Source organism: Vipera berus (genome assembly GCF_964194415.1).
Source record: "Vipera berus genome assembly, chromosome: 7".
In the NCBI taxonomy this organism is placed as follows: Eukaryota; Metazoa; Chordata; class Lepidosauria; order Squamata; family Viperidae; genus Vipera; species Vipera berus.
This window is the reverse complement of record NC_138209.1, coordinates 30,008,113-30,031,056: the sequence shown is the minus strand read 5'-3', so window position 1 is coordinate 30,031,056 and position 22,944 is coordinate 30,008,113. Positions and strand designations below refer to the sequence as shown.

At 36.7% G+C, this 22,944-nt stretch overlaps 1 protein-coding gene across 1 annotated transcript; it reads left to right on the top strand.

The window, feature by feature from the left end:
* The first annotated feature begins 84 nt into the window (after window positions 1–84).
* On the top strand, window positions 85–22,944 carry ABCE1 (ATP binding cassette subfamily E member 1). Its single transcript, XM_081332238.1, has 18 exons — window positions 85–263; window positions 3,475–3,631; window positions 4,235–4,320; window positions 5,972–6,069; window positions 6,956–7,073; window positions 9,541–9,678; window positions 9,864–9,933; window positions 11,712–11,808; window positions 12,988–13,077; window positions 13,454–13,575; window positions 16,602–16,823; window positions 17,777–17,836; window positions 17,920–17,978; window positions 18,625–18,735; window positions 18,822–18,964; window positions 19,072–19,194; window positions 22,242–22,353; window positions 22,484–22,944. The coding sequence occupies exons 2-18, from the start codon at window positions 3,529–3,531 to the stop codon at window positions 22,529–22,531; spliced, it is 1,800 nt and encodes a 599-aa protein (XP_081188364.1). The 5' UTR covers window positions 85–263; window positions 3,475–3,528; the 3' UTR covers window positions 22,532–22,944.

The following is a 22,944-nucleotide window of genomic DNA, read 5'->3' as shown; positions in this document are numbered from 1 at the left end:
CGCTTGCACTTCCGGCGTCTCGTCTTGTCTATGGCGCTATGCATATCTCATCATAGACTTCATCTCTGTAGTGTGAGGCGCCGGCTCCTCCTTTAAGGGTGGCGGCCATTTTGGCCGGGTGGCAAGTCGGAGCACATTGTTCCCGGGTCCACCTGTGAGCCGCCGGGCCTTGAGGGCTTTTCATTCGTAGCCCACCCCCCGCTTCTTGTTCTTACCATCTCAGACGGGAGATCTGTCTTCTTCCCGCCTCTTCATTTTCTCTGGTAAGTGGAGCTAGCGGATAGTGGTAGCTGGGCCCGATCCGCTCCTTCTCCAATCAGGTGGAGTGGGCTTGGTGGCTGTAGATAGGGCTGGCTGGGCCCCCGCTGTCCAGCTGCCTTGAGGCTTCTTTCCTGTCGGGGTGAAAGAGAGGGAGCCTCGGGTGTGAGAAGGTAGAACAGGGGTCTTCAAACTTGGCCCTTTTATGACTTGTGGACTTCAACTCCCAGAATTCCTCAGCCAGCAAAGCTGGCTGAGGAATTCTGGGAGTTGAAGTCCACAAGTCATAAAAGGGCCAAGTTTGAAGACCCCTGAGGTAGAACAATCCCTAATTTGTACTGCCGCGGTTCCAGTGACACCCCTTCTTCGTCTCCAGAGCAGGTTTATTTCTTAGCCCTTATATTATATTTCGCTTTCTGAGTTGCTCAATCTAACATGCTCGGATGGCCCCTGCAGCCCTTCATCCTCACAACAGCTGGGCAAGGAAAAAAACGACGGCCGCCAAGTCTCTCAGTAAACTTAAAACAGTCGAGTAGGCTTAAATTTGATTCTTCCCGATTCCAATCCGGCGCTTTTAACTATAACACCGCAGTGTTACAACCCCAGTTGAACCCCTTAACTCTTCTCTCTAGGTAAATTTAGGTCTTCTAAGTATGTAACAGAGAGAGCATTTATTTTCGACAAAACCCTTTTTTCAAGAACTGGCTTTTTTCAAGACACTTTTAATCAGAAGGGTCCCCCCCTGCTCCCAGCTGTGGCACCCTGGTTAGATAATGTCCCTTTTCCACTTATCTGTTGTCTTTTCTGATCCCAATGAAACCCTTTTGATTTGACCCATCAAATCAATTTTTTTTTACCTCTGCTTTTAGATATTTGTTTAAGCTTTGAATTTCTCTTGTGCTGGAACTCACATTAGTGAGTATGGTTTTAATACTATAAAAAGATGATCATGGCAAAGTGTTAAACTCACGTTTGCTCACTAGAATAGATAACTTGTAGTGTTCATATTAGAAATGTGGTAAAAGAAACAGCATAGTTATCAGTGTTAATTAGGTAGAGATAATTGGTGACAATATAATCCCTGGATATTTAAATAATTTTTCTTTGACCAGCAATGCTTATTAACATTATGAAACTGCTTTATGAGTCTTGTATTATGCTAATCATCTACAACAAGTGGCTGTAAACATTTGTATGTGAATGCTTCCCATATTTTCAGTAGTTTTAATAATTATGAACAGATAAATGTTGGCTGTTTGGAGATAATGTAAATTGGGGTTCAGCAACATTCTGAATTTTTAGAGAAAAACTGCTTTGGAGTTTGGGTGTATCTAGTGCAAGATAGCACCTGACAGGAACTAGTTAAATCAACACTATTTGGTGGGGGTTTTTTGTTGGGTTTTTGTTTTTTTTTTTTTGAGATTGTGCCACAACTGCAAATAGTAGCCACATGAACCCAAGAAAATTTTATGTACCATTATGCAGGTAATAAGATGGAGGTTTGTTGTCACTGTGAGTTGGGGGGGGAGCACGAAGGGAGGCTCAGCTAATCTCAATGTATACATGGTTGTACTTTGACAATAAAGGTTCATTCACTCTTGTCAGTGCTCTGAATCTGTGTTTTTTTTCAAACACAGCACTGCTCAGTACTTTGCTTAATATCAGTGTTATTTAGTTTTACAGTCCACTGATTATCTACAAAAAGTCATTTAAAAACTTACAAATATCAGTAAAATTACTGTATTGCATGAAAGTTCTATGTATTTTCTGTGGTGAAAAATTTTAAAGTTCAACTAGGCTATTGAAAGCACATATGTTTTTTTTTATTAAAGAGTTTTACAAAAACAAAATTTTACAATATATCCCCAAATCCCTCCCACCCCAAACCCCCCCCCCCCACTTCCCAGAGCTAAATACAGGATTATAGTTACAATAATCATATTCTAAATAAAAATTATGCATAATATACAATTAACCAAATTCATAATGCGCTTTAACTCTCTTTTAACATAACTACCAACAACGTACCAATAACAATATCCCACTAAAATCTACTCATAAGCTAAATGGTACTTTTTAGTCCCATATTTGTTTTGAATATAATTTATCCATCTCCTCCAAACTGAAATATATCTTTCCTGTGAATGATCCTTCAGATAAGCAGAAATCTTAGACATTTGTGCAAGATTCGAAACTTTAAACACCCATTCTTCTACAGTGGGCAAACTATCCTTCTTCCACATATGTTATCTGCAGTTCTGTATACTTGATCAAATAGTACTAATTGGTTTTTGATTTAGACTTTGATGTCAGATACACTTAAGTGCTGTTTGAGCACCATATTTTGGCAGAATAGTGGCTATAAATTCAGTAAACAAGTAAATAAAGTTTTCAGTTTTAGGTAGTCCCAGTAGAAAAGAATATATGTAGCTCAGGATTGAGCTGTGCAGTCCCTGTTGCTTTCTAAGCTCAGTTTGCTTGAAGACATTTCATTACCCAGCTAGATAACATCAGGGCAACTAATGCTGCTGTGATGTTACCAGAATAGCTAGTACAACTAGGTCAAATAATCAGTGCACTGAGGATGTTACCTAGTTGAAATGTCTGCAAGCAAATAGCCAAATTCAGAGAGCATCAGGGCTCCAGAGTTTTATGCAATATAGAAAATGTTTTTTATTTTAATTATTTAAGTAAGTCTTATATTTGGAATAGAGCCATGAAATGATGACTGCCTTTTTTTCTTTTTATTGTGTATATCGTGTTCACTTCTCCTGAAAAAACTTACATGACTACAGATCTCATTCATAATTGGTCACATCTGGCGATAGGAGTATATGAGGAAAAAAATATGGATAAGAAGTACTTTTCAACTTTAAGCAGTCAGTTTATCAGATTAAATGGACATCAGCTATTGAAAGTCACAACTTAAGAATTGAGCTTTTTCAAAAACTTGTATCGTAGTTCATATATTGTTTGTATTGCTGGAAAGCAGATTTGTAGTCTGTGGACTTTGGTTTTAAATAGTGTACCACAGAAGGCACTGCCATGGAAGAAAGGCTAAGTTGATTTTAGCTTTTCCTGCAGAGATCAGTGCAAAAGTGAGATGATGCACCTTCTCCCACCAACCATGGCTTTACTTTGTGGCTGGATCATTGATACCTACTTTTCTTCAGTGCTTCCTGGGTATTTATTATTTCTTTTGTTCTTTTATTCTAGAACCATCACTTTGGAATCCTTAGTTTGTGTATGCATGATCTGTAAATCCTTACTATGGCTGATAAACTAACAAGAATTGCTATTGTGAACCATGATAAATGTAAGCCAAAGAAGTGTCGTCAGGAATGCAAGAAGAGTTGCCCTGTAGTTCGAATGGGTAAGAAATGCAAGGTCACTTACATATAACTATTTTTAAAAAATGTAAAATCAGAAAAAAACCCATTTAAAATATTTTTCAACTATACTCATATTTGTAAATGTGCATTCAAGTAAATTGATTTTTATTTTAAAATTGATTTTTATTTTAAAATTAAGAAATGTGCTTAAGATACTTAAATTCAGGATTATTTGAGACTATTTACAGCGGTCCCCAACCTTTCTGGGTTGGCGGCCCAGCGAGGGGGAGGGAGAGGGGATGGTTTTGCGTGACAGAAACACATGCATGTTCACACAGCTTCATTTGCGTGAGAGTGGCTGTAAGCACAAGTGCCTGTCACTCACACGAGAGGGGCTGAGAGCACAAGCGCCTACCGCTCACGCGACAAGGGCTACGAGCGCAAGTGTCCACTTCTCATGCAAGCACCTGCCACTCATGCAAGTAGGACTGCGCATGCATGCACACTTACCTGCCGCTCATATGGCCAGGTTTTGAATGGGCTGCAGCCTGGGAGTTGGAGACCCCTGGCTTACAAAATTATGTTTTGATCAGAGCTAATACTGCCCTGAATAATACTTGTCCTTATTAATTTTTTTTATTCAGGAAAATTGTGCATAGAAGTCACATCACAATGCAAAATAGCATGGATTTCTGAAACATTATGTATTGGTTGCGGTATTTGTATTAAGGTATGGATCATTAATAATTGAAAAATACTTTATCTTTCAAATAGGGTGGTTCAAATATGGATACTTTTCCTTAACCCCCCCCCCCCATTGTTGGATGAGATGTCTTACTTTTGTGCTGCTTCTTTGCTTGTCCTCCCTGACGTTCAAAACACTGGTGAAAGGCTTGTATTTTGCATAAATGTAAACCACAGTTCAATGTTACATAATGCTCTTTTACCTTTGTGGCTAGGTAACAGGTGATTTAACAGTTAGTGAAATTGATTTGTCCTTGATTAAGTAGCTGATGCTGTGGCTTATGAAGTTAAATTAAGAGCAGTTCTGCTTCTTTACTTTTGTTTTTTTACCTTTTATTTGGGCACAGAAGATCCTCATTCTGAAACCAAAGCAGCTGTCTTTTTCTCACTCCATGCTTGGTGGTCGACTTTAATCTTAGTGTTGAATGTTATGATAATACAAAATTAAACAACCAGAACATATCAGCTAGCCAGTCACCTTGACTGTTACTGGGAGGTCATGCAAAAACAATGGGTTGGCAAACAGCATTGGCTATGGTTTACTATGTCATACTCATTTTATTTATTAAGTATAGGTAGTCCTCAACTGACAACCATAATCGAGCCCATAATTATAGTTGTAAGTTGTTGCGGTTGTTAAGCAGGTCGCCACATGACTGGACTTGATTTTATGACCTCTTTGTAGCAGTTAAGCAAACTCTATGGTTGTTAAGTGAACTGATTTTACCCAATGGGCATTTTTTGCTGGAAATGAGAAGTAAACACTTGAAACCAACAAAATATGTCAAAAATCACGTCCATGTGACCTCACAATGCTGCAAACAGCCCTAAAGGTGAACTGGTTGCCAAGTGCCCAAAATATAATCATGTGACAGTTGCGGGTGCAGCTGTCATAACTTCAAAATCAAGTCAAAAGTAGCTTTTGAGAAGACATTGTAACTTTGAATGGTTGCTTAGCAAGTGATTATAAATCTAATCTGTAACCATTTTTAATGTGAACAGTAAGCCATAGTTAATGAATCATGTAAATGTAGCACATCTTCACACAACTTAACAAACAACAATTGAATCGGCCACTATTCCCTGGGTTTATATATTGTACTGAGCTAATAAAACATGATTTGCCTCAGTGAGAAACAATATGCTAAGTCAAACTCCAAAAAAGTTGGCACTCTTTGTGCTGAAAAATGGGATTGCTGTTTAATATGGACTCCTGCTTTTTGAAGAAGATGCATTGTAATTTACATTCTACAATGCATTGTAGAATTTGAGCTTTTAATTCTTGCTTCTTTGCCCTCTCCAACTATGTTGTAATGTCGAAATCATTAAGACAATTATTTTATCATTAAATCCTGTATATTTTTGGTATACTGCTTTGAAAATGAAAAATAAATATAAGCTTTTCATTCTACTTCTGCAAGCAGCTTCAAGATAAATTTCATTTAATATCTCCTTGTGGCCTATTATAGCTTCAGCAAAATTTATTTATTCAATTTCTATAGCCACCTATCTCAGTCTATTATCAACTGTAAAATTATATCATCTTCATTATTGTTTAAAAAGAACTGCAGGTAAAATGCTTTGCTCTATAAATATGGTTGTAATCTATAAATGTATGAACTCATTTTATTTTACAGAAATGTCCTTTTGGAGCCTTGTCAATTGTTAATTTGCCTAGCAACCTGGAGAAAGAAACAACTCATAGATATTGTGCCAATGCCTTCAAACTTCACAGGTATCTCTCCACTACAGTTCTTTAAAATATAATTGTGAATGTGAAGTAATGTGGATGTATATTTTATTTGTGTCCTTCTGTACAGAAATATGGAAAAATTGCTTTGTAGTGTAAGTACAACTATGGGATAATTTATCAATATATTTATTAGATATCTACCTGGATTTAATAAATTAATTGGATTTGGATGATTCCTTGCCATATTGCCTCATTCCTAAGAATGGTGGTAATTTTTGGAGACTATATGTACATGTTCTTTATATGAAAGAATTATTCTCTTTCTGTCTGAAGAAATATGACAAACCTAATTATTTTGTAAGTTACCAGCTTTTGTATTATCAGCAGAATTTTAACTGCTTTGTGGCTTTTTGAAAGGCTATCACCAGCAAGCAGTTCAGCCTGTTACAAAGGAAGTTGTTTGTTTTCTCTTGTAGGTTAAATGAAATCGACAAATAGATTAAGGTTACATTTAGTATATTCAAATATATTTAAATTGTATTTTTATTAAACAATATTTTCAGGAACACTTGTATGCACAGCAAATGAAGTTTTGTTAAAAATTGATAATTCTCCATTTCTTCTAGACCAGGGGTCGGCAACCTTGGCTCTTTTATGACTCGTGGACTTCAACTCCCAGAATTCCTGAGCCAGCTATGCTGGCTCAGGAATTCTGGGAGTTGAAGTCCACGAGTCATAAAAGAGCCGAGGTTGCCGACCCCTGGTCTAGACTAATATGAATCATTATTTAACCTAAATGTGGTAACTTTCATTATAAGCGCACATTTAGTTCTAAAGGTAATGAATAAAGTGATGGAACTGGAAAATAAACAAATAAATAATATTTTATTTTTTATAATATTGTTTACACTTTAATTACTTTATGAAGGTTGCCTATTCCTCGTCCTGGAGAAGTGCTGGGTTTGGTTGGAACAAATGGTATTGGAAAGTCAACTGCCTTGAAAATCTTAGCAGGAAAGCAGAAACCAAATCTTGGGAAATATGATGTATGTATAGTAACTATATAATGATCTAATAATTGCTTTAAAAAATTGTAAAGGGCATTGGAAATTGAAGGACAGGAGGAAGGCCACTATTAACGCAACATTCAGATAAGCAGGATTTGCCCATTTCAAGAATCTAATTTGAGGAAATATCTCAGTGATGCCCCTCCTAGTTTACATGAAGATAAAGTGAGGGAGGGATGAAGCAAATCCAGACTTGCAAAATTCTGATATTATAACTACAATAAAAATAGTATTGACCTACATGCCATTGGTTTCTTAGTCTGGTCCACCTTGTAGGGCTGACAGTGATGCTATTTTGAACTTGTGAGTGGATAGAAACTAGTAGAGCTTGAAAGTTTGCTGGTTAGCTTTCCCATTAATTAAGACCCATTTAATTATCTTTGTTCTCCCAAGCCTTTGATCTTTGTTAATGCAGTTGGGCTTAGCTTTTCAATTTTGTACATCTTGATTTTACGTGCTGATTTTTAAATATTCACTCTGATTTTGTACTTTCATCATGTTTTATTATGACTTTAAATGCTTATGCCATAATTTCATACATGAATGATACCTAAAACATTTAATGTATTGAAATTTTACAAATATAAAATTGGGAAGCAACTATTTTTTTTAAAAAAAAAGCATCTCCATTTTGCCACAAACATTTCTATTTTATTTTTATCTCTTTCTTTTTCATATTATTTCCAAATCAGGTTTGCAATTCTTTGCTACCATTTTATATCTCCCATTTATTTCCTTGCCTATGCAGCTTAAAGGTAATCCTCACTTAACAGCCATTAGTTCAGCAACTCTTCACAGTTACAGTGGTGCTGAACAAATGTTAGTTATAGCTGGTCGTCAAGATTACAGCTGTTGCAGCATCCCCACAGTCACAAAAATCAGTCCACTTGTATTTATGATCACTGTGTGCTTCTACGCCCCTATCTGCTTATTTCCCCCACTATGTGTCTGTACTTTTGGCTGCTTTGCACTCCACTGCCTATCCTGTCAATCCCCACCATCCTAAGGCGACCTTCCCCACCTGCTAGCAACTAACTTGGAAAGATCTGCCTCATCAAATGGAGGAGGAAGAAGATGATAAAGGCCATCAGGGGGCAGGACAGAGCAACCAAAAGGGCAAAAGTAACTGTGATTACTGAAACCTGCCATTGCGAAGCAGTGCAGTGATGAAATGTTTGATCCCATGACTGCATTATTTAGTGACCAATTTTCCGGTCCCAGTTAAGCTCATTAAGCAAAGACTACTGTATACGACAACTTAATTTGTACAGGTAGTCCTTGACTTACAACAGCAATTGGGACCAAAATTTCCATTGCTACATGATGCGGTTGTAAAGCATGATCCCATTGCTTAGCAATAGCAATCCTGTAGTATCATGTTAGTGGAGAAGCTGGCAAGAAGTTGCAAGTCCCAAGTGGCTTGCAACTTCTGTCCCAGAAGGTGTGTGAGTGAGTGAAGGAGGCATGACAAGACTTGGCTTTGTATACGGGAGGTGCAGGAGGTTCAGAGATAAGTTTGCAAGGGGGCAGAAATGGCAGGAAAGGGTGCACTGGGCTGTGCAAGTGGCCAATGCAGCACAATTTCAGAGGCTGGGGAGACTTGCCCTAGTAACTGACAACCCTCCTTTTCTGCTTTCCCAGTGACCTTTTGAGGAAACCAATAGGGAAGGTCACAAATGGCAATCACATGATTGTAGTGTGTTGCAACTGGTCTTAAGTGCAAGCCAGTCACCAAGTGCCCAGATCACTATGACATGACCATGGGAGTGGTGTGATGGCCAAAACTTTGAGGGCCAGTCATAACTACCATTGGTTCAACACTGTTGAAATTTCAAATGGTCCTTAAACAAATGATTGTAAGTCAAAGATTACATGTGGTTTGCTTGCATTGACAAAATTCCTGTTTCGCATTTATGAAGATAAAGTGGACATTCAGAATTATACTCCTAACACTTTAGTAAAAGTTATCCCATACTTGCAAAATGAGATAAATCCTTGTTACTACTAGCATTTATATGTCTGCAGAATTTAGAAACTCAATTTTCTGTGATATGATTTTTAAGTATTCAGTAGGTTAATATTCTTATATGTGTGGCTTGATATTAGGATACATTTCTTTAAGAAGTTAACTATTAGGAATATATGATGATCTTTCTACATGTGGTCCATATGCAAAAGATGGGCTGACTTATATGTCTTGTAGATTAATTCCTTCTGAACAATTGCTAAAAGTTAAAAAAAACAGCTAGTCACTTCTACAATCTAAAATATACTACGGGAGTGGCCAATTGCTGCAATACCTGTTTTATGGAACCAGCAGTATTGATCTGAAAGGTATCACCATTTTGTCAGAACTTGGAGTATATAATCAAAGTAACCATTTGAAGTTTTATTTTCTGATCCATGGCTTTATTCCCATAAGCATTTATTTAAATATTTTGTTTAGGACCCACCTGATTGGCAAGAAATCCTGACATATTTTCGAGGGTCTGAGTTGCAGAATTACTTCACAAAAATTCTGGAAGATGATCTCAAGGCTATCATTAAACCCCAGTATGTGGACCAGATCCCAAAAGCTGCCAAAGTGAGTAATCACATATGCAGTGCTTGACTTGGGGAAGAAAGGGCTAGAAGGTCAGTTATGGAAATAAGAAAATTTGTCAAAGCTTCATGAAAGATTTAACCCCACTTACATTTGTAGCAGGCTTCAGTTTTAGATAGTTTCTCCTGTGGTTTTTTAAAAAAAACTTGGTTGTTGTCTTATGACAGGGAACAGTGGGCTCAATATTGGACCGGAAGGATGAAACCGGTACCCAGACCATTGTATGTCAACAGCTTGGTAGGTGGTATTTTCATCACAAATAATTTTGGGAATGTTTACACAGTTACATAATACTTTTAAAGCATCCTATTTCTGTTTAAAATAAAGTACATTAGCTGCTAATTAAATATTGTAGATTATGTGTAAAATTTATATCTACCCTCATTTATTCAGAATAAAATCCTGTCCAGAAACGGGAGAGCTAAAGAAAATGAAACATGAAATAGGCTGAAAACAGGAAGACTTAAACATTTGCGTTTCCTAATCAGGCTGATTTCAGTGGGACTAAAATATGACTAAATCCAATTGAACTAAAATTATTTAAAATGATGAACTATACCAAAATAAATTTTATAAAATATTTGTAATGGAGTCCAAAACTGAAAGCAGGAATTCTAAATAGAGACATATTACAAAACAATCTTCTCCAGCAGTCTTATACCATTGACACTATCAGCCTTACCTGGTAGACCACACAGGAAACATGACCAAATAAATTAATTTTACTTTATTGTACAGCTACATTAACAGAATATTGCAAGTGTGAAAGTACAATTTTCCTGCCATCGCCTTCATAGCCCGAGAATTTAGGGAAGGTCACTTCTGAGCCTCTTGCTCCACCCAGTATGCAGCTGCAGATTATGCTGTCTTATCTGATCGTTCCCTAGGCAACATTTCTTCAACCCCAACTCCCAAGGTCTTTTCCATATACTATTCTAGATAGCTTGCTTATATGCCTCCTCAAAGGTTCTAGCTTACAATGTATTTTTCAGACAAAGATTATTACCTGTGCTTTTTGACTTGAATGAAAGAGCTATGTAGGTATCCCATTTCCAATTATTATTGCTTTAAAGTATTAATACCATAGTTTTGAATTCTACACAATAAGAGTATTGCAAAATCAACGTTAGATGTGATATAAAGGTAATCCTCATTTAGTGATCATAATTGGGACTGGCAATTTGGTTAAATGGTTGCTAAGTGAAACTGCAAGTGTGCTTATGATTTTATTTCATCTCTTCTTTGTTTTACAGACCTGCAGTAGTTGTAAATGGGAACATTAGTTGTAAAATTACTTTTTTGTCATCCCCGTAACTGCAAAAAGTTGCTAAAAGAAGCAATCACTAAATGAAGATTACCTGTAGCCCAGTCTGAGTCTGAATTGTTTCTGTGTAAATATGTCAGTGAATGCCTACATAACTTGGACAACAACTGTTGGTCAAAGTTGCCATTTGTTTATTTAGAATCAGTCTTGAGTTCAGCGTTCAGACTGAACTACAACTGCTCCTTATAGCTCTACCAAAGTGAATTGTTGTGTTTCTGAACTCTGTTTTCCCTATCTTGGTTTACTAACTGATGTCCAGGCAGTCTTAAATTTCCAGGATCCACTTCAAATCAAATCTTTATCTCTAAGCTGAAAATTAAATTAAGATATCCAATTATTATTTTTTTCATATTCCACAAAATTGAGGTTTGAAGGAGACTTTCTGGAATTGTGAGATCTTGAAGGAGTAAAAACAGAAAAAATAAATCAAGAAAAATAGACTTTCTTTTACCAGCAAGAATTTCTGTTTAGGATTCAGTTTCATGTTAAAAATAAATGCAGTGGCCCTAACCAAGGATCATTTCTAGCTTCTTCCTTGACAGGAATGGTGAAGCACTTACATAGATGGAAAAATTTGTAGGCATGAACAGAAGTTATTTTAGGGAATTTCATAGAAATTAATATTTTTATATTGTCCTCTTCATATTTAGCATTTGGTGATATATATTTTGCTATTTTAAAAAAACTATAGATTTATCTCATCTGAGAGAACGAAATGTTGAAGATCTATCAGGAGGAGAACTTCAAAGATTTGCCTGTGCTGTTGTTTGCATTCAAAAAGCTGATATGTATGTATTTTCAACCAAATATTTTGGTAGTATTACTCTTGTCAGAATATTTTCATTATTGTTATAATAGCTATGTCCTGGGGTTATGATATTAACTGAATAATTGTGACAGCTTTTTCAATATTGCTGGTATATAGGTAGTCTCAGTTAAAGACCACTCATTCAGGTACCATTTGAAGTTAAAACTGCACTTCATTATTTATTTGGCATCTGATTAGAATAAGACAGAAGAGAAGTAAACATACAACTGCACTGAATGAGTGGTACTTGCACTGGTCCTTGAAGTTCTGGAAATCTCAGCACCCTTGCAGCCATGTTATTATAATCTAGGTGCTTGGCAACTGACTCACACGTTCGATGGTTGTTGTGTCTTACGATCTTGTGATCATCATTTGCACCTTTCTCTGCCAGTTTTTCACAAGCAAAATCTGTGGGGAAGCTGGCAGGGAGACTGTAGGTTGCTCGGGCCTCTTTCTCCTGAGGAGCTCCACTATGGAGTATAAAATCCCAGGATCTTGTACTTTGTAGTGACTGCAACACTCCCTCTCCCCTGCAGCCACACTCATAAACATTTTGCTGAAAATGAATTAGTAATTTTGAGATTTATTGCACAAAAAGATTTATTTATGGGAAGAGGGGAACTCAATATATAATTTGGGAGTGTGGAAATGTTTATTACTATGTTTTTAACTGCTGCACGGAATATTGGAACTCGCATTTATAGATACTTTTTTCTACTTTTCCTTTTTATGTTTCTGTAGCTTTCTTTAATTTTAGGTAAACAAAATAATAAAAATTATATTTAAAAATACCCCCAAAAAAATCACAGTTCAAAGGGAATAATAGTGGGAGAGAGGGATATACATCCATCTCCTAATTCTCAAAGCAATAAACCATTCTAAGAAACAAAATACTAAATTAAGATTTGTGTGACCCATCAAAGTTGTTGTTATGCTTTAAACATTTGTAACTTGTGAAATCTATGCGCATGCTCAGAACATCTTTGACTGAGTTTTATGGAGTATTTTTGTCCTCTCTATCGTTTACATTTTACCTAACCATACTCAGATCTATTTGTTTGACATCCTTTCACTGCTCACTGGAATCAGTCATGTATTTTTTAGGGAAAAATGTTTTTTTAGCACTGATGAATGCCTGGCTTTTCTTTTCTTTGGATAGCTTCATGTTTGATGAACCTTCCAGCTACCTGGATGTTAAGCAACGTCTGAAGGCTGCTGTTACTATTCGATCTCTAATAAATCCAGACAGGTAAGACATTTGTAAATGGACTCCTAAAATGATGTGGGTTGCAGGCTTTTTTTTTTTTAAATCCTTTTCGGAATAAAACTCCTTGAACTATTTCTGCTCCTTTTTTGTTTTTGTTTCTTTGACATTATCTGTAACTTTAACTCTCACCTCAGTGAGCATTATTTCTTTCCTTTTACAAACAAATGGAAGTAAAAAATTCTCAAACTAATGTTTTGTAAAATGATGTTGGTAAACCCTGTAGGATAGAAAATGATACTCACACATTTATTTTGCACAAATAAAATATTATACCTTCTGGTTATCTTTACTGAAACATATGAAGAAAAGCTTAATTCAAATCTCTGAACTTTTGGTTCTTTACCTTTTAATATTTCAGATATATTATTGTTGTAGAGCATGACCTGAGTGTCTTAGATTATCTCTCTGACTTTATCTGCTGCTTGTACGGTGTGCCAAGTGCTTATGGTGTCGTCACAATGCCTTTCAGTGTAAGAGAAGGTAATTGTTATTCCTTTCATCTGTCCTGAATGTTATTTACAAAAGCCCTGATGCAGTAAATACATTGACATCCATTTATAAAACATGCAAGCAGTGTATGCCTGTATCCTAGGAAATGTGTTCTTATAAATGAAGGATAAAATACTTTTCACACATACTGGAATAGAGGTCAACTGCTATCAGCCTATTGGTTTGGATTACGTCTGGCTGAATTGAGAACACAGGTTTGGAGAAAAGTGATATAGTGATTAGATATATTATGAAAATTAATTGTTGCCTCTTGCCCTTACTATGCATATGAAATGGTAGCTATAACTGTATAGTTCAGTTTTTCCTTTCTTCACTGTTTCAATAAAAGCTTACATGATATGTGCACTTCAAAATGAAGAGCTTGAAAATATCCCAAAAGGGGGATAAAATGCTCTTATGATAGATTTTGCCCTATCTTTATATATCCAAATGTTTGCTGTTTGCTTACCAATAAAAACCTTATATTACAGAATCATCTCATTTCCAAAACAGAAGAACGTTTATGTTTACAGGTAGTCCTCATCTTACACAGTTCATTTAGTGAGTGTTCAAAGTTACAACGGCACTGGAAAAAAGTGACTTATGACCATTTTTCACACTTATGACTGTTGCAGCATCCCCAGTGGTCATATAATCAAAATTCAGATTCTTAGCAACTGTCTCATATTTATGACGGTCGCAGTGTCCCAGGGTCATGTGTGACCTTCTGATGAGAAAGGTCAGTGGGGAAGCCAGATTCATTTAACAACCATGTTACTAACTGACAACTGCAGTGATTCACTTAACAACTGTAGCAAGAAAGGTCGTAAAATGGGGCAAAACTCAACAAGTGTCTCACTTAGCAACAGAAATTTTGGGCTCAATTGTGGTTGTAAGTCGAGGTCTACCTGTATGTATAAACTGGATCTTTCAGGGTATTATTTCTTTAGATGTACACATTTCCAATGAATACATTTAAAAATATTTGCAGAATTGAACAAATTCTGATTTGCCTGTAGGTCTCTCCTTGCAAGTTTGTTCAGTTCAGGCTTTTATTATTTGACCTGTTTCACCAGATCAAAGTTACTATATTTGGAAGGCTAAGGAGGAATTAATGGTAGCACCCCCTCCCATTTTTTTAGCAGAAAATTGATTAAATTAATATTAGTTATTTATGCAACTTATGGAATAAATAAGCTTTAGTATCTTGCCCTGGAAAATCAGTAGCAGGATGCTTTAGTAAAGTGAAATTCATTTTCTATTGTCTTAGAATCAGACTAATCAGATATAAAGTGTTTTATATCCAGTGGACACCTCAGAGAATATTTAGTAAAATTTATTTGCACTTCCCTTGCTGGCAGATTGGAATAGTAAGTAATATAATTTGGGCACGTCTTATTGCCACATTTTCAATTCAAAGCAGCAGAAATGTAAATTCCGGGGAAGAAATGGTGAACTGAATATAGCCCCACTAAAAGCTGAGCTGACAACTGCAGTGGAATGAAAAGCAAATAGATCCGTTCTTCATAATTCTTTTCTGGACAAGGAGAGGACTTGAGATAGCCCACAGGTGCTCCAAACAGTTGCTCCTCACAAAGAAACCTGAAGACGGGGGTCTCTGGTGGGTTCAGAGCTTTTGGAGATAAGAGAATTGCCACCTTTCTCAAACAATGATCGGTGTCTTTAAAAGGACATAAGGTTCACATACTTCCTTTTCTAATCACTTCCAGGAATTGCTTGTTGGTTACTAGGAACTTTTGGAACACAATGTTTGAAAAGACCAGATGAATTTTTTCAGCCCTTACCAAAAGGAGTTTAAATATAAGTTTAAGGACTTCAAAAATGTTTCTTGAATAAACAGCAAAAAAGGGATTAGAACTTTGATTTTGGAAAGTTACCAATGGACTAAATGTCCACATGGATTTGAAATGAGATTTTGGAATTAATTATAAAGATTCCTTTTGAGAATATGCTTTTGTTTTGAATTCTGTTAAAAAAAAATGATAGGATAGGACTTTGAAGGTTGGACACCAAAAGGAAATTACAGTTAAAGAAGAAACCTTAAATTCAACTTACAAATAAAAATGAAGCAAAATATTTTAACATTGGAGATACTAAGGATATATTTGAGCAATGGACCCCAAAGTTAGTTTTAAAATAGTGTCTGCCCCTATACCTACTGTGTTTAAAAGATGTTATAGAAGAGGAACAAATTTTACCTAACAAAATTGAGAGTGATCAGAAAGTGAATTTGAAAATGACAAGCTATAAGAGTGACAGAAAAAGATGCTGCATTGGTCATACAAAAGAAACTGACTGAAGTCTTAATAATGAAAAGAGATGTACAAATAACATACCAAGACAGTGATCTGGGTAATTTTCCCATATGAGATTTACAAAAAAGGCTTGTTAAAGCTTTGAAGGATATAGTGAGAAGGGACAAAAAATAAAAAGAAAACAAGTTCAAGGATGTTATTTGAAGGGACTAAAGATCAAGATTGTTAAAAGTAAAATGAGATAATATAAAGTTGTTTGGGTTTTTGTTTTTTGATCAAGGTTATAGTGTGATGTTATCCTTGGTAACTTAAAGGACCTTTGCTGAGATCAGATGGCAAGGCTTTAAAGATTACTTTATGGATAAGAAATGGGATATGGAGGAAGAGATCATTTGTTGTTTTTTAAGAGAAGGTGATAAGTTACTAAAATTGTTTTTATTTGTTGTGATGAAGGATGAGGTCATTTCTTTATATATATTTTCTTTTCTATATTTTTATTTTCTGCCCCTTCTATTTTTTCTTTTTCTAACTTGTTTTAGTTTTGTTTGTTTCAATTGTAACTTCTAATAAAATTACTGTACAAACAGGATTATTAGTATGATTCTGGATTAATCACTATACTAAACATGCATAGATTCTTGGCTAAACTAGTATTTGATCAAGACACTGAGAATTTTAGGGCTTTTTTAAAATTATTGTGACAATTTCACAATAATACTAATAAAGCTTCTTTTCTTACAGGCATAAATATTTTCTTAGATGGATATGTCCCAACAGAAAACTTAAGGTTCCGAGATGCATCATTAGTTTTTAAAGTGGCAGAGACAGCTAACGAAGAAGAAGTTAAAAAGATGTGTATGTATAAATATCCTGGAATGAAAAAAAAGATGGGAGAGTTTGAGCTGTCTATTGTAGCTGGAGAATTCACTGACTCTGAGATTATGGTGATGTTAGGAGAAAATGGTGAGTTTCAGATAAAAATAAAATAAAATAAATGTCTGAGTTTTCACGAGAGGGCTCTGCATGCTTCTGATCTTATTTAAATGATATTTAGGGTTGTGTATTACTTCCAGTAGTTCTTTAAAGTGACTCTTTCCTTACTGTGGAGAGATGTGTAATGTAACCATCTCCAAGGTAGTCTGTTTGAAGAATAGACATCTAGATTGCTTCACTTGGACCGACTGGACAAATCCTGTCAAGGTGATTGAAGCAAAATCTTAAAAGGTCATCTGAGTTGACTTTGATTATGCAGCTCCTGAAGAGTTTGACAGTCCTTGTGATTACTAACCCAGCTACCTTTTTATTAGATTTAGGCCCCTCTGAGGTGACGTGGCTGGATCTGTGCGGTAGTGTCTGGTTTTTTTGGGGGGGGGAACTGGAAGTTCCACCTACCTTGAAGGAGGCAATGTGGTATGCCCTCTCTTCAGGAAACAGTCACTTGATTCCACAGTCTAGTTGTTGTCCAGTTTCTAGCTTCCTAGTTTTATTTCTGAGACATAATGAGCTGTTTGTTAATGAGCTGGGTTGGAGGTAGTGCAATAGAGCTGGTTCTTCTCAATTATTCTCTGGTTTTGAGCACCATTCTCTATGGTTTCTTTCAGGATTGTTTCTAGGGATTAGGAAGGGTGGGCCTGTGTCATGGTAATTGTTTCTCCATGGTCACGTCCAGTCAGTGTGGACAGTAAGGCAGAGATTGAGTTTGAGGCATCTGATATATGAGGTGCTTTTGCCCTCCTGTTTTAGCATCTACATGAATAAGTGGATAGGGTTCTATCAGTTCAGGACAGTATATTTACTCTCTGAAGACACTGCAGTTCGGCAGAGGGAGCAGCAGACTATAACAAATGTTACGTGCTTTGTAAGATGGACAGTATCAGCACTACTGATTTTTAAATATTTTTTTTCCTATTTTTTAGGAACTGGAAAAACAACATTCATTCGGATGCTTGCAGGGCGACTTACCCCAGATGATAAAAGTAATGTTTATTGGCTGATTCAGCATGCATTTATAAAAAATAATTTTCCATAACTTAGATGACATACAGTATATCTCTTTCAGGTGAAGTACCTGTTTTAAATGTTAGCTATAAGCCACAGAAGATCAGTCCAAAATCTACCGTAAGCTGCTTCATTTTTTTATTGTGATATCCATTAATCAGAGGTAGTAGGCATTTGGTTTGGAAATAGATATATGCACAAGTTTATATCAATGAATGGAACATTTCAGGAAAACTAGACCACATCCCAAGGTCCATGAATCTTTCAATATTCTGGAACACTGACTTAGAAAATGTTTGCATCACTGCAGAAATGAACTGGTCAGCATGGTCTGGCGGTAACATGGAATGTCCAGGAGTTCAACCTTAGGAATATTTTCACCCATAGCGTGGGTTCTACAATCTAGCCTGCCTTCCTTTTGTGTAAGACCTGGAAATGACTTCAGCATATATGTATAGGTTTTTAATTTTTTTAGAACTTTGAAGGTAAGAATAAGGGCAGAAGTCCTCTGGGAGATTAAACCGGTCCTGTCTTTATTTCAGAATTTTTGATAGCCCAAAATGGCTGGCATTCCACATTTCTGAGATGACTTGGCTATTTTATGGTGTTTGAAGAATAGAGATAGGGAAGTTTGTCTCCTGTTCCTATTCCATCTGATAGTCACTAGATGTTACATGGTTATAGACTGTGTACCCTAACAGAAGTAGTAGAAATAACTATAGTAAATTCAGTGTATCTAATTCTAAATATGATTTCATTTGAATAGGGAAGTGTTCGTCAGCTACTTCATGAGAAGATCAGAGATGCCTACACACATCCACAGTTTGTGACTGATGTAATGAAGCCTTTGCAGATTGAAAATATCATTGATCAAGAGGTATTATTCTTGTGTTACTGTGGTTAGTTTCTGTGAAAATTCCCTAATTTACCAGCTAAACTTTTAAAAACCTGATTCTGCATTAGGTGCAAACTTTATCTGGTGGTGAGTTGCAGAGAGTTGCTCTTGCTCTTTGTCTCGGAAAGCCTGCTGATGTCTACCTAATTGATGAACCTTCCGCCTACCTGGACTCAGAGCAACGTCTGATGGCTGCCAGAGTTGTCAAACGGTAGGTTAGCACTAGACCAGGCAGAGAGAAACATCTAGTATTTGAAAGTGATTGAAATTTATGAAAAATCTGATTGCAAAAAATTAATAAAATCTGTTCTATTTCAGTTTCATTCTTCATGCTAAAAAAACTGCTTTTGTGGTAGAGCATGACTTCATAATGGCCACCTACCTAGCAGATCGTGTCATTGTCTTTGATGGAATACCATCCAGGTGCACGGTGGCTAACAGGTAAGGAACAGGATGGATAGAAAAGAGAGAGCTCCTTATGCCATAATAAACTATTTATGCATTCTTGTCTTACTCTTAGCCCCAGGAAGCAGGCAGTGATAAAACACTTCTGAAATCTTGCCATGAAAATTGCATTTACCAGGAGTCAATGCTGGTGTGTGTGTGTGCGTGTGCGTGCACAGACACACACATAATTACCATATGCATTATAAGGTCAATAAAAGGTTGACATTGATGGGGACAAATGAAATTAAAGGACTACATTTTTCTATAGTTTTAGGGCTATGAAATTAATCAACAGACATTCTGATTTCAGTGATTCTATGCATAGATTCAAGATTGGATATTTTTAAGGAATATATGGATTAACTTACAGTTTACATAAAAGCTATTTATAATGATTTAGAAGGGGAAAATGAGTTTGTGTATAATATATGTGTGTGCAAATATGAGATGGGGTCAGATTGCAGATAGTCCTCAATATACGACCGATCACAGTTATGACAAACCCCATAAAAACTATTTATGACTCAGCCCCAAAATTAGGACCACTGCAGCACCCCTGCAATGGATCACCTTACAACAGACAGCAGAGATCCTGCAGTTCCCCCCTGCCTATCTTCCCCCCATATCCCCCATCTATTCCTAGCGGGCCTTAGACCCACTTCCCACCCTACTGGACCCCACACCCTCCTCTTCACTTACCTTGTGAAGATCTCCAGAGCTTGGGTTAACATTGAATTGTAGCTACTTGGAAAATGGCAGCTGCTTCTGGAATTGTGCCATAGGCCCGAGCAGCCAAAAATCCAAAAAAGTCAATGAAAAGGAGAAAAAAAAAAGCACTGTGAGCTTATGTGAGGGAAACATAGCAAGCTGTTCCGTTGCTGGGCTGCTTGATTCCAGAAGAGGCTGCCATTTTCAGCACAGCCACACTGAATTATGGCAGCCACTTCCAGGTCATGCCACACAGCCCAGCAACAGATCTTTTTCTCCCTGGAGCTCCATAGATCTAAAGCTAAGTGGTGATGGGAGATGCATGATGAGGAAGAGGGTGGAACGTGTGGGGACCCCAGGGGATGTGAAGAGAAGCACAGGGTGCTTCAAGGGTGGGATACACTTTGGGAGGCCTGGGGCAGCACCAACACTCAGCCTGGCCTCCCCGGGCTTACCTTGAGACACTGAGGCATCCCACGCTCTGCATAATGACTCACATCTAGGAGACCAGAGAAGGGGAGTCAGTCGTGAGGCAATCAGGAGGCCGTTCCATTAACAGCTGTCACGACAACCTCCAACCAAAATGGACAGGTTCCATTATAGTTGTGAGTCGAGGACTTTCAGTAGTGTTGAAGTCAAAACCGTGTCCATCTTCTAATTGCAGTTGCAGTAGTTAGAATTTCATATTGTTTGCAGTGTTACATTAGCTGAACTCTCAGTTCAAAGAACGTGATTTTAGGTTGAGGTCAGTCTAGGGATCTGCTGCTAAGGAGAGAGATTAAGTGATATGGGGATACTCAAGAGGATGCGTTTGTGTGGATTTCAGTCTGCTCTGAAGAAAGGCATTATTGAAAAGTCCCAAAGGTGCTTTTTCAAGAGGCAATTGGACTTTCTTTATTTTTCCTTGAAGACATTTCGCTTCTCATCCAAGAAACTTCTTGGATGAGAAGCAAAACATCTTCAAGGAAAAATAAAGTCCAGTTCCCTCCCTCTTGAAAAAGCACTTTTTGGACAACCATGACCTGGATGATTGAGAATTTCCATAGACATTCTTGAGAAGGGAAGTTAAATCTTTTGTCCATTGCCTTTGAAATTAATAATCAAATCACATTAGGTGAACACTCTTCTGTATTAAGCAAAGATGTCGTCAAAGGATTATAGGAATGCTATTAGCGGTATTAGAGTGATTGTATTAGATGGGTATTTGGCTGCCATTGTGTAGATTAGGGCAAAGTGCTCACTGCTTGATTTCAATCATGTTTTTCTGTGGTTCCAACATAAAAAGAATAGGAGGAGACTTGACAGTAAGCTATTTGCCTCTTTCAAAAGAATTTATTTGACTAGAATAAACTGAGCTAAAGTTGTCTCAGAGTTGTTTTAATTTACATTCAGTTAGCAGATTCTCATTTCCTAACTGTAGGAAAAGGAATACAGTTGCCTTTGATGGAAGAGCATACAGCATATTTCTTAGTACTTTAGACTAAATGGATTCTAATGCAGATGTATCTTTATAAGAACAGAGCTGAGCACCACAAAGGAAATTTAGTACACTTAAGTAATTTGTTGCTGGGAAACAGACGTAGCCTTTGTAGTTTGCAAATTAAACTGTTACATTGTTTGGGCATGTTTGTGCACAAATTGGAAGGTCGCTGATTTGGTATTTCCACAAAGTGGAAGATGCTGGCTAGATGTTGAAAAGGCTTTAATGCCAGTACTTACACAAATCGGAACGATGGAAAATTGTTTTCCACTCCTTCCTTTCAAGGTTTGGGAGGTAGTTGTTTTCTAATCTTTGTGTAAGAAATATTTGAATATTATTACAGCTCACATGCCTCTCTGCCAACCCTGCAATTGATTTGCACTTGGACCATTTCTTATTTTTGCCTCCAGTAGTGGCAATTCAGGAAGGGGATGGTTGCTTCCTATATTATGTCTAGGGACAGGAAAGATCTCCAAAGTCCCCTTTTAGCTAGGCTGGAAAAGCTCTGCAGGCACGTTTGGAAGCTGGGTAAAATCAATTCAAAACAGAATTTTACAAGCCTAAGCAAAATTAGGCTGGCTTATGTGTCCAGGTATCCTTTTCTTCTTACCTCCTTTTTCCCTTTAGTTCATATCTCAGGTATGCATTGCCCCTAAATAGTTGCCAGCACAACAGATTTCTGCTGGACTATAGCAAAATGCCTTACTGATGAATCCAATTATGTGTGCTGATTATGTCCAATTATGTGTACATAAATACTATGTAGTATAAGTAGCAAACTGTAGATGGCTTTCATTCAATTAGAAAAAAATATTGTCTAAAATGTAATAATTGTTGCCAATCTTCTTTACAGTCCTCAAACTCTTCTGGCTGGTATGAATAAGTTTTTGTCTCAGCTGGAAATTACTTTCAGAAGAGATCCAAACAACTATAGACCAAGAATAAACAAAGTAAATTCAATCAAGGTAGGAATAGCCATGAGAATTTTTTTTTCTCATACATATACCATCTGCAAAATGTTGGATGGTGGTAGTGGAGCGGTTTTCTGTAGTTATGAATGAAATAAGCTCATTAATACTGTTTTTCCCTCCCTAGGACGTGGAACAGAAGAAAAGTGGAAACTACTTTTTCTTGGACGATTAAATGAAAAATAGTGCATTGATTTAGAACATTGAAAACTTTCGTTACATAAAATACAATCAGGTTTTAAAATATAATGCTCATTCCAGTGGTTAAAGAGTAAAAATGATGCTCTTTATATAACATTTACTGCCTAAAAGCAGTGTTAAGAGTACCAATTTTTGTGCCTGATAAGGCCATCTTTTGGGTGTAATATTTCAAAACAAAAAGCTGATGTCATAGAAAGAGACTGTGTTTTTCACTGTGGATTTTGGTTCAAATATAACTTATTAACATACCAAATGCTGGCATGTTTCCAATTTTAAGTTTTGTAGCTGTTTTCTGTACAGGATGGTTTACAAAAAGGTCTTCATACAAATTACTATCATAAAACCTGCAAAACAAGAGGTTCATAAATAAATGCCCATATAAATCTA

Bases quoted from the DNA above. Each gene is read 5' to 3' on its own strand.
- ABCE1 (XM_081332238.1), top strand. From the start codon at position 3,529: ATGGCTGATAAACTAACAAGAATTGCTATTGTGAACCATGATAAATGT. The intron at 9,679-9,863 runs GTGAGTAATCAC...GTCTTATGACAG, and splicing joins AGATCCCAAAAGCTGCCAAA to GGAACAGTGGGCTCAATATT. The intron at 18,965-19,071 runs GTAGGTTAGCAC...GTTCTATTTCAG, and splicing joins GCTGCCAGAGTTGTCAAACG to TTTCATTCTTCATGCTAAAA.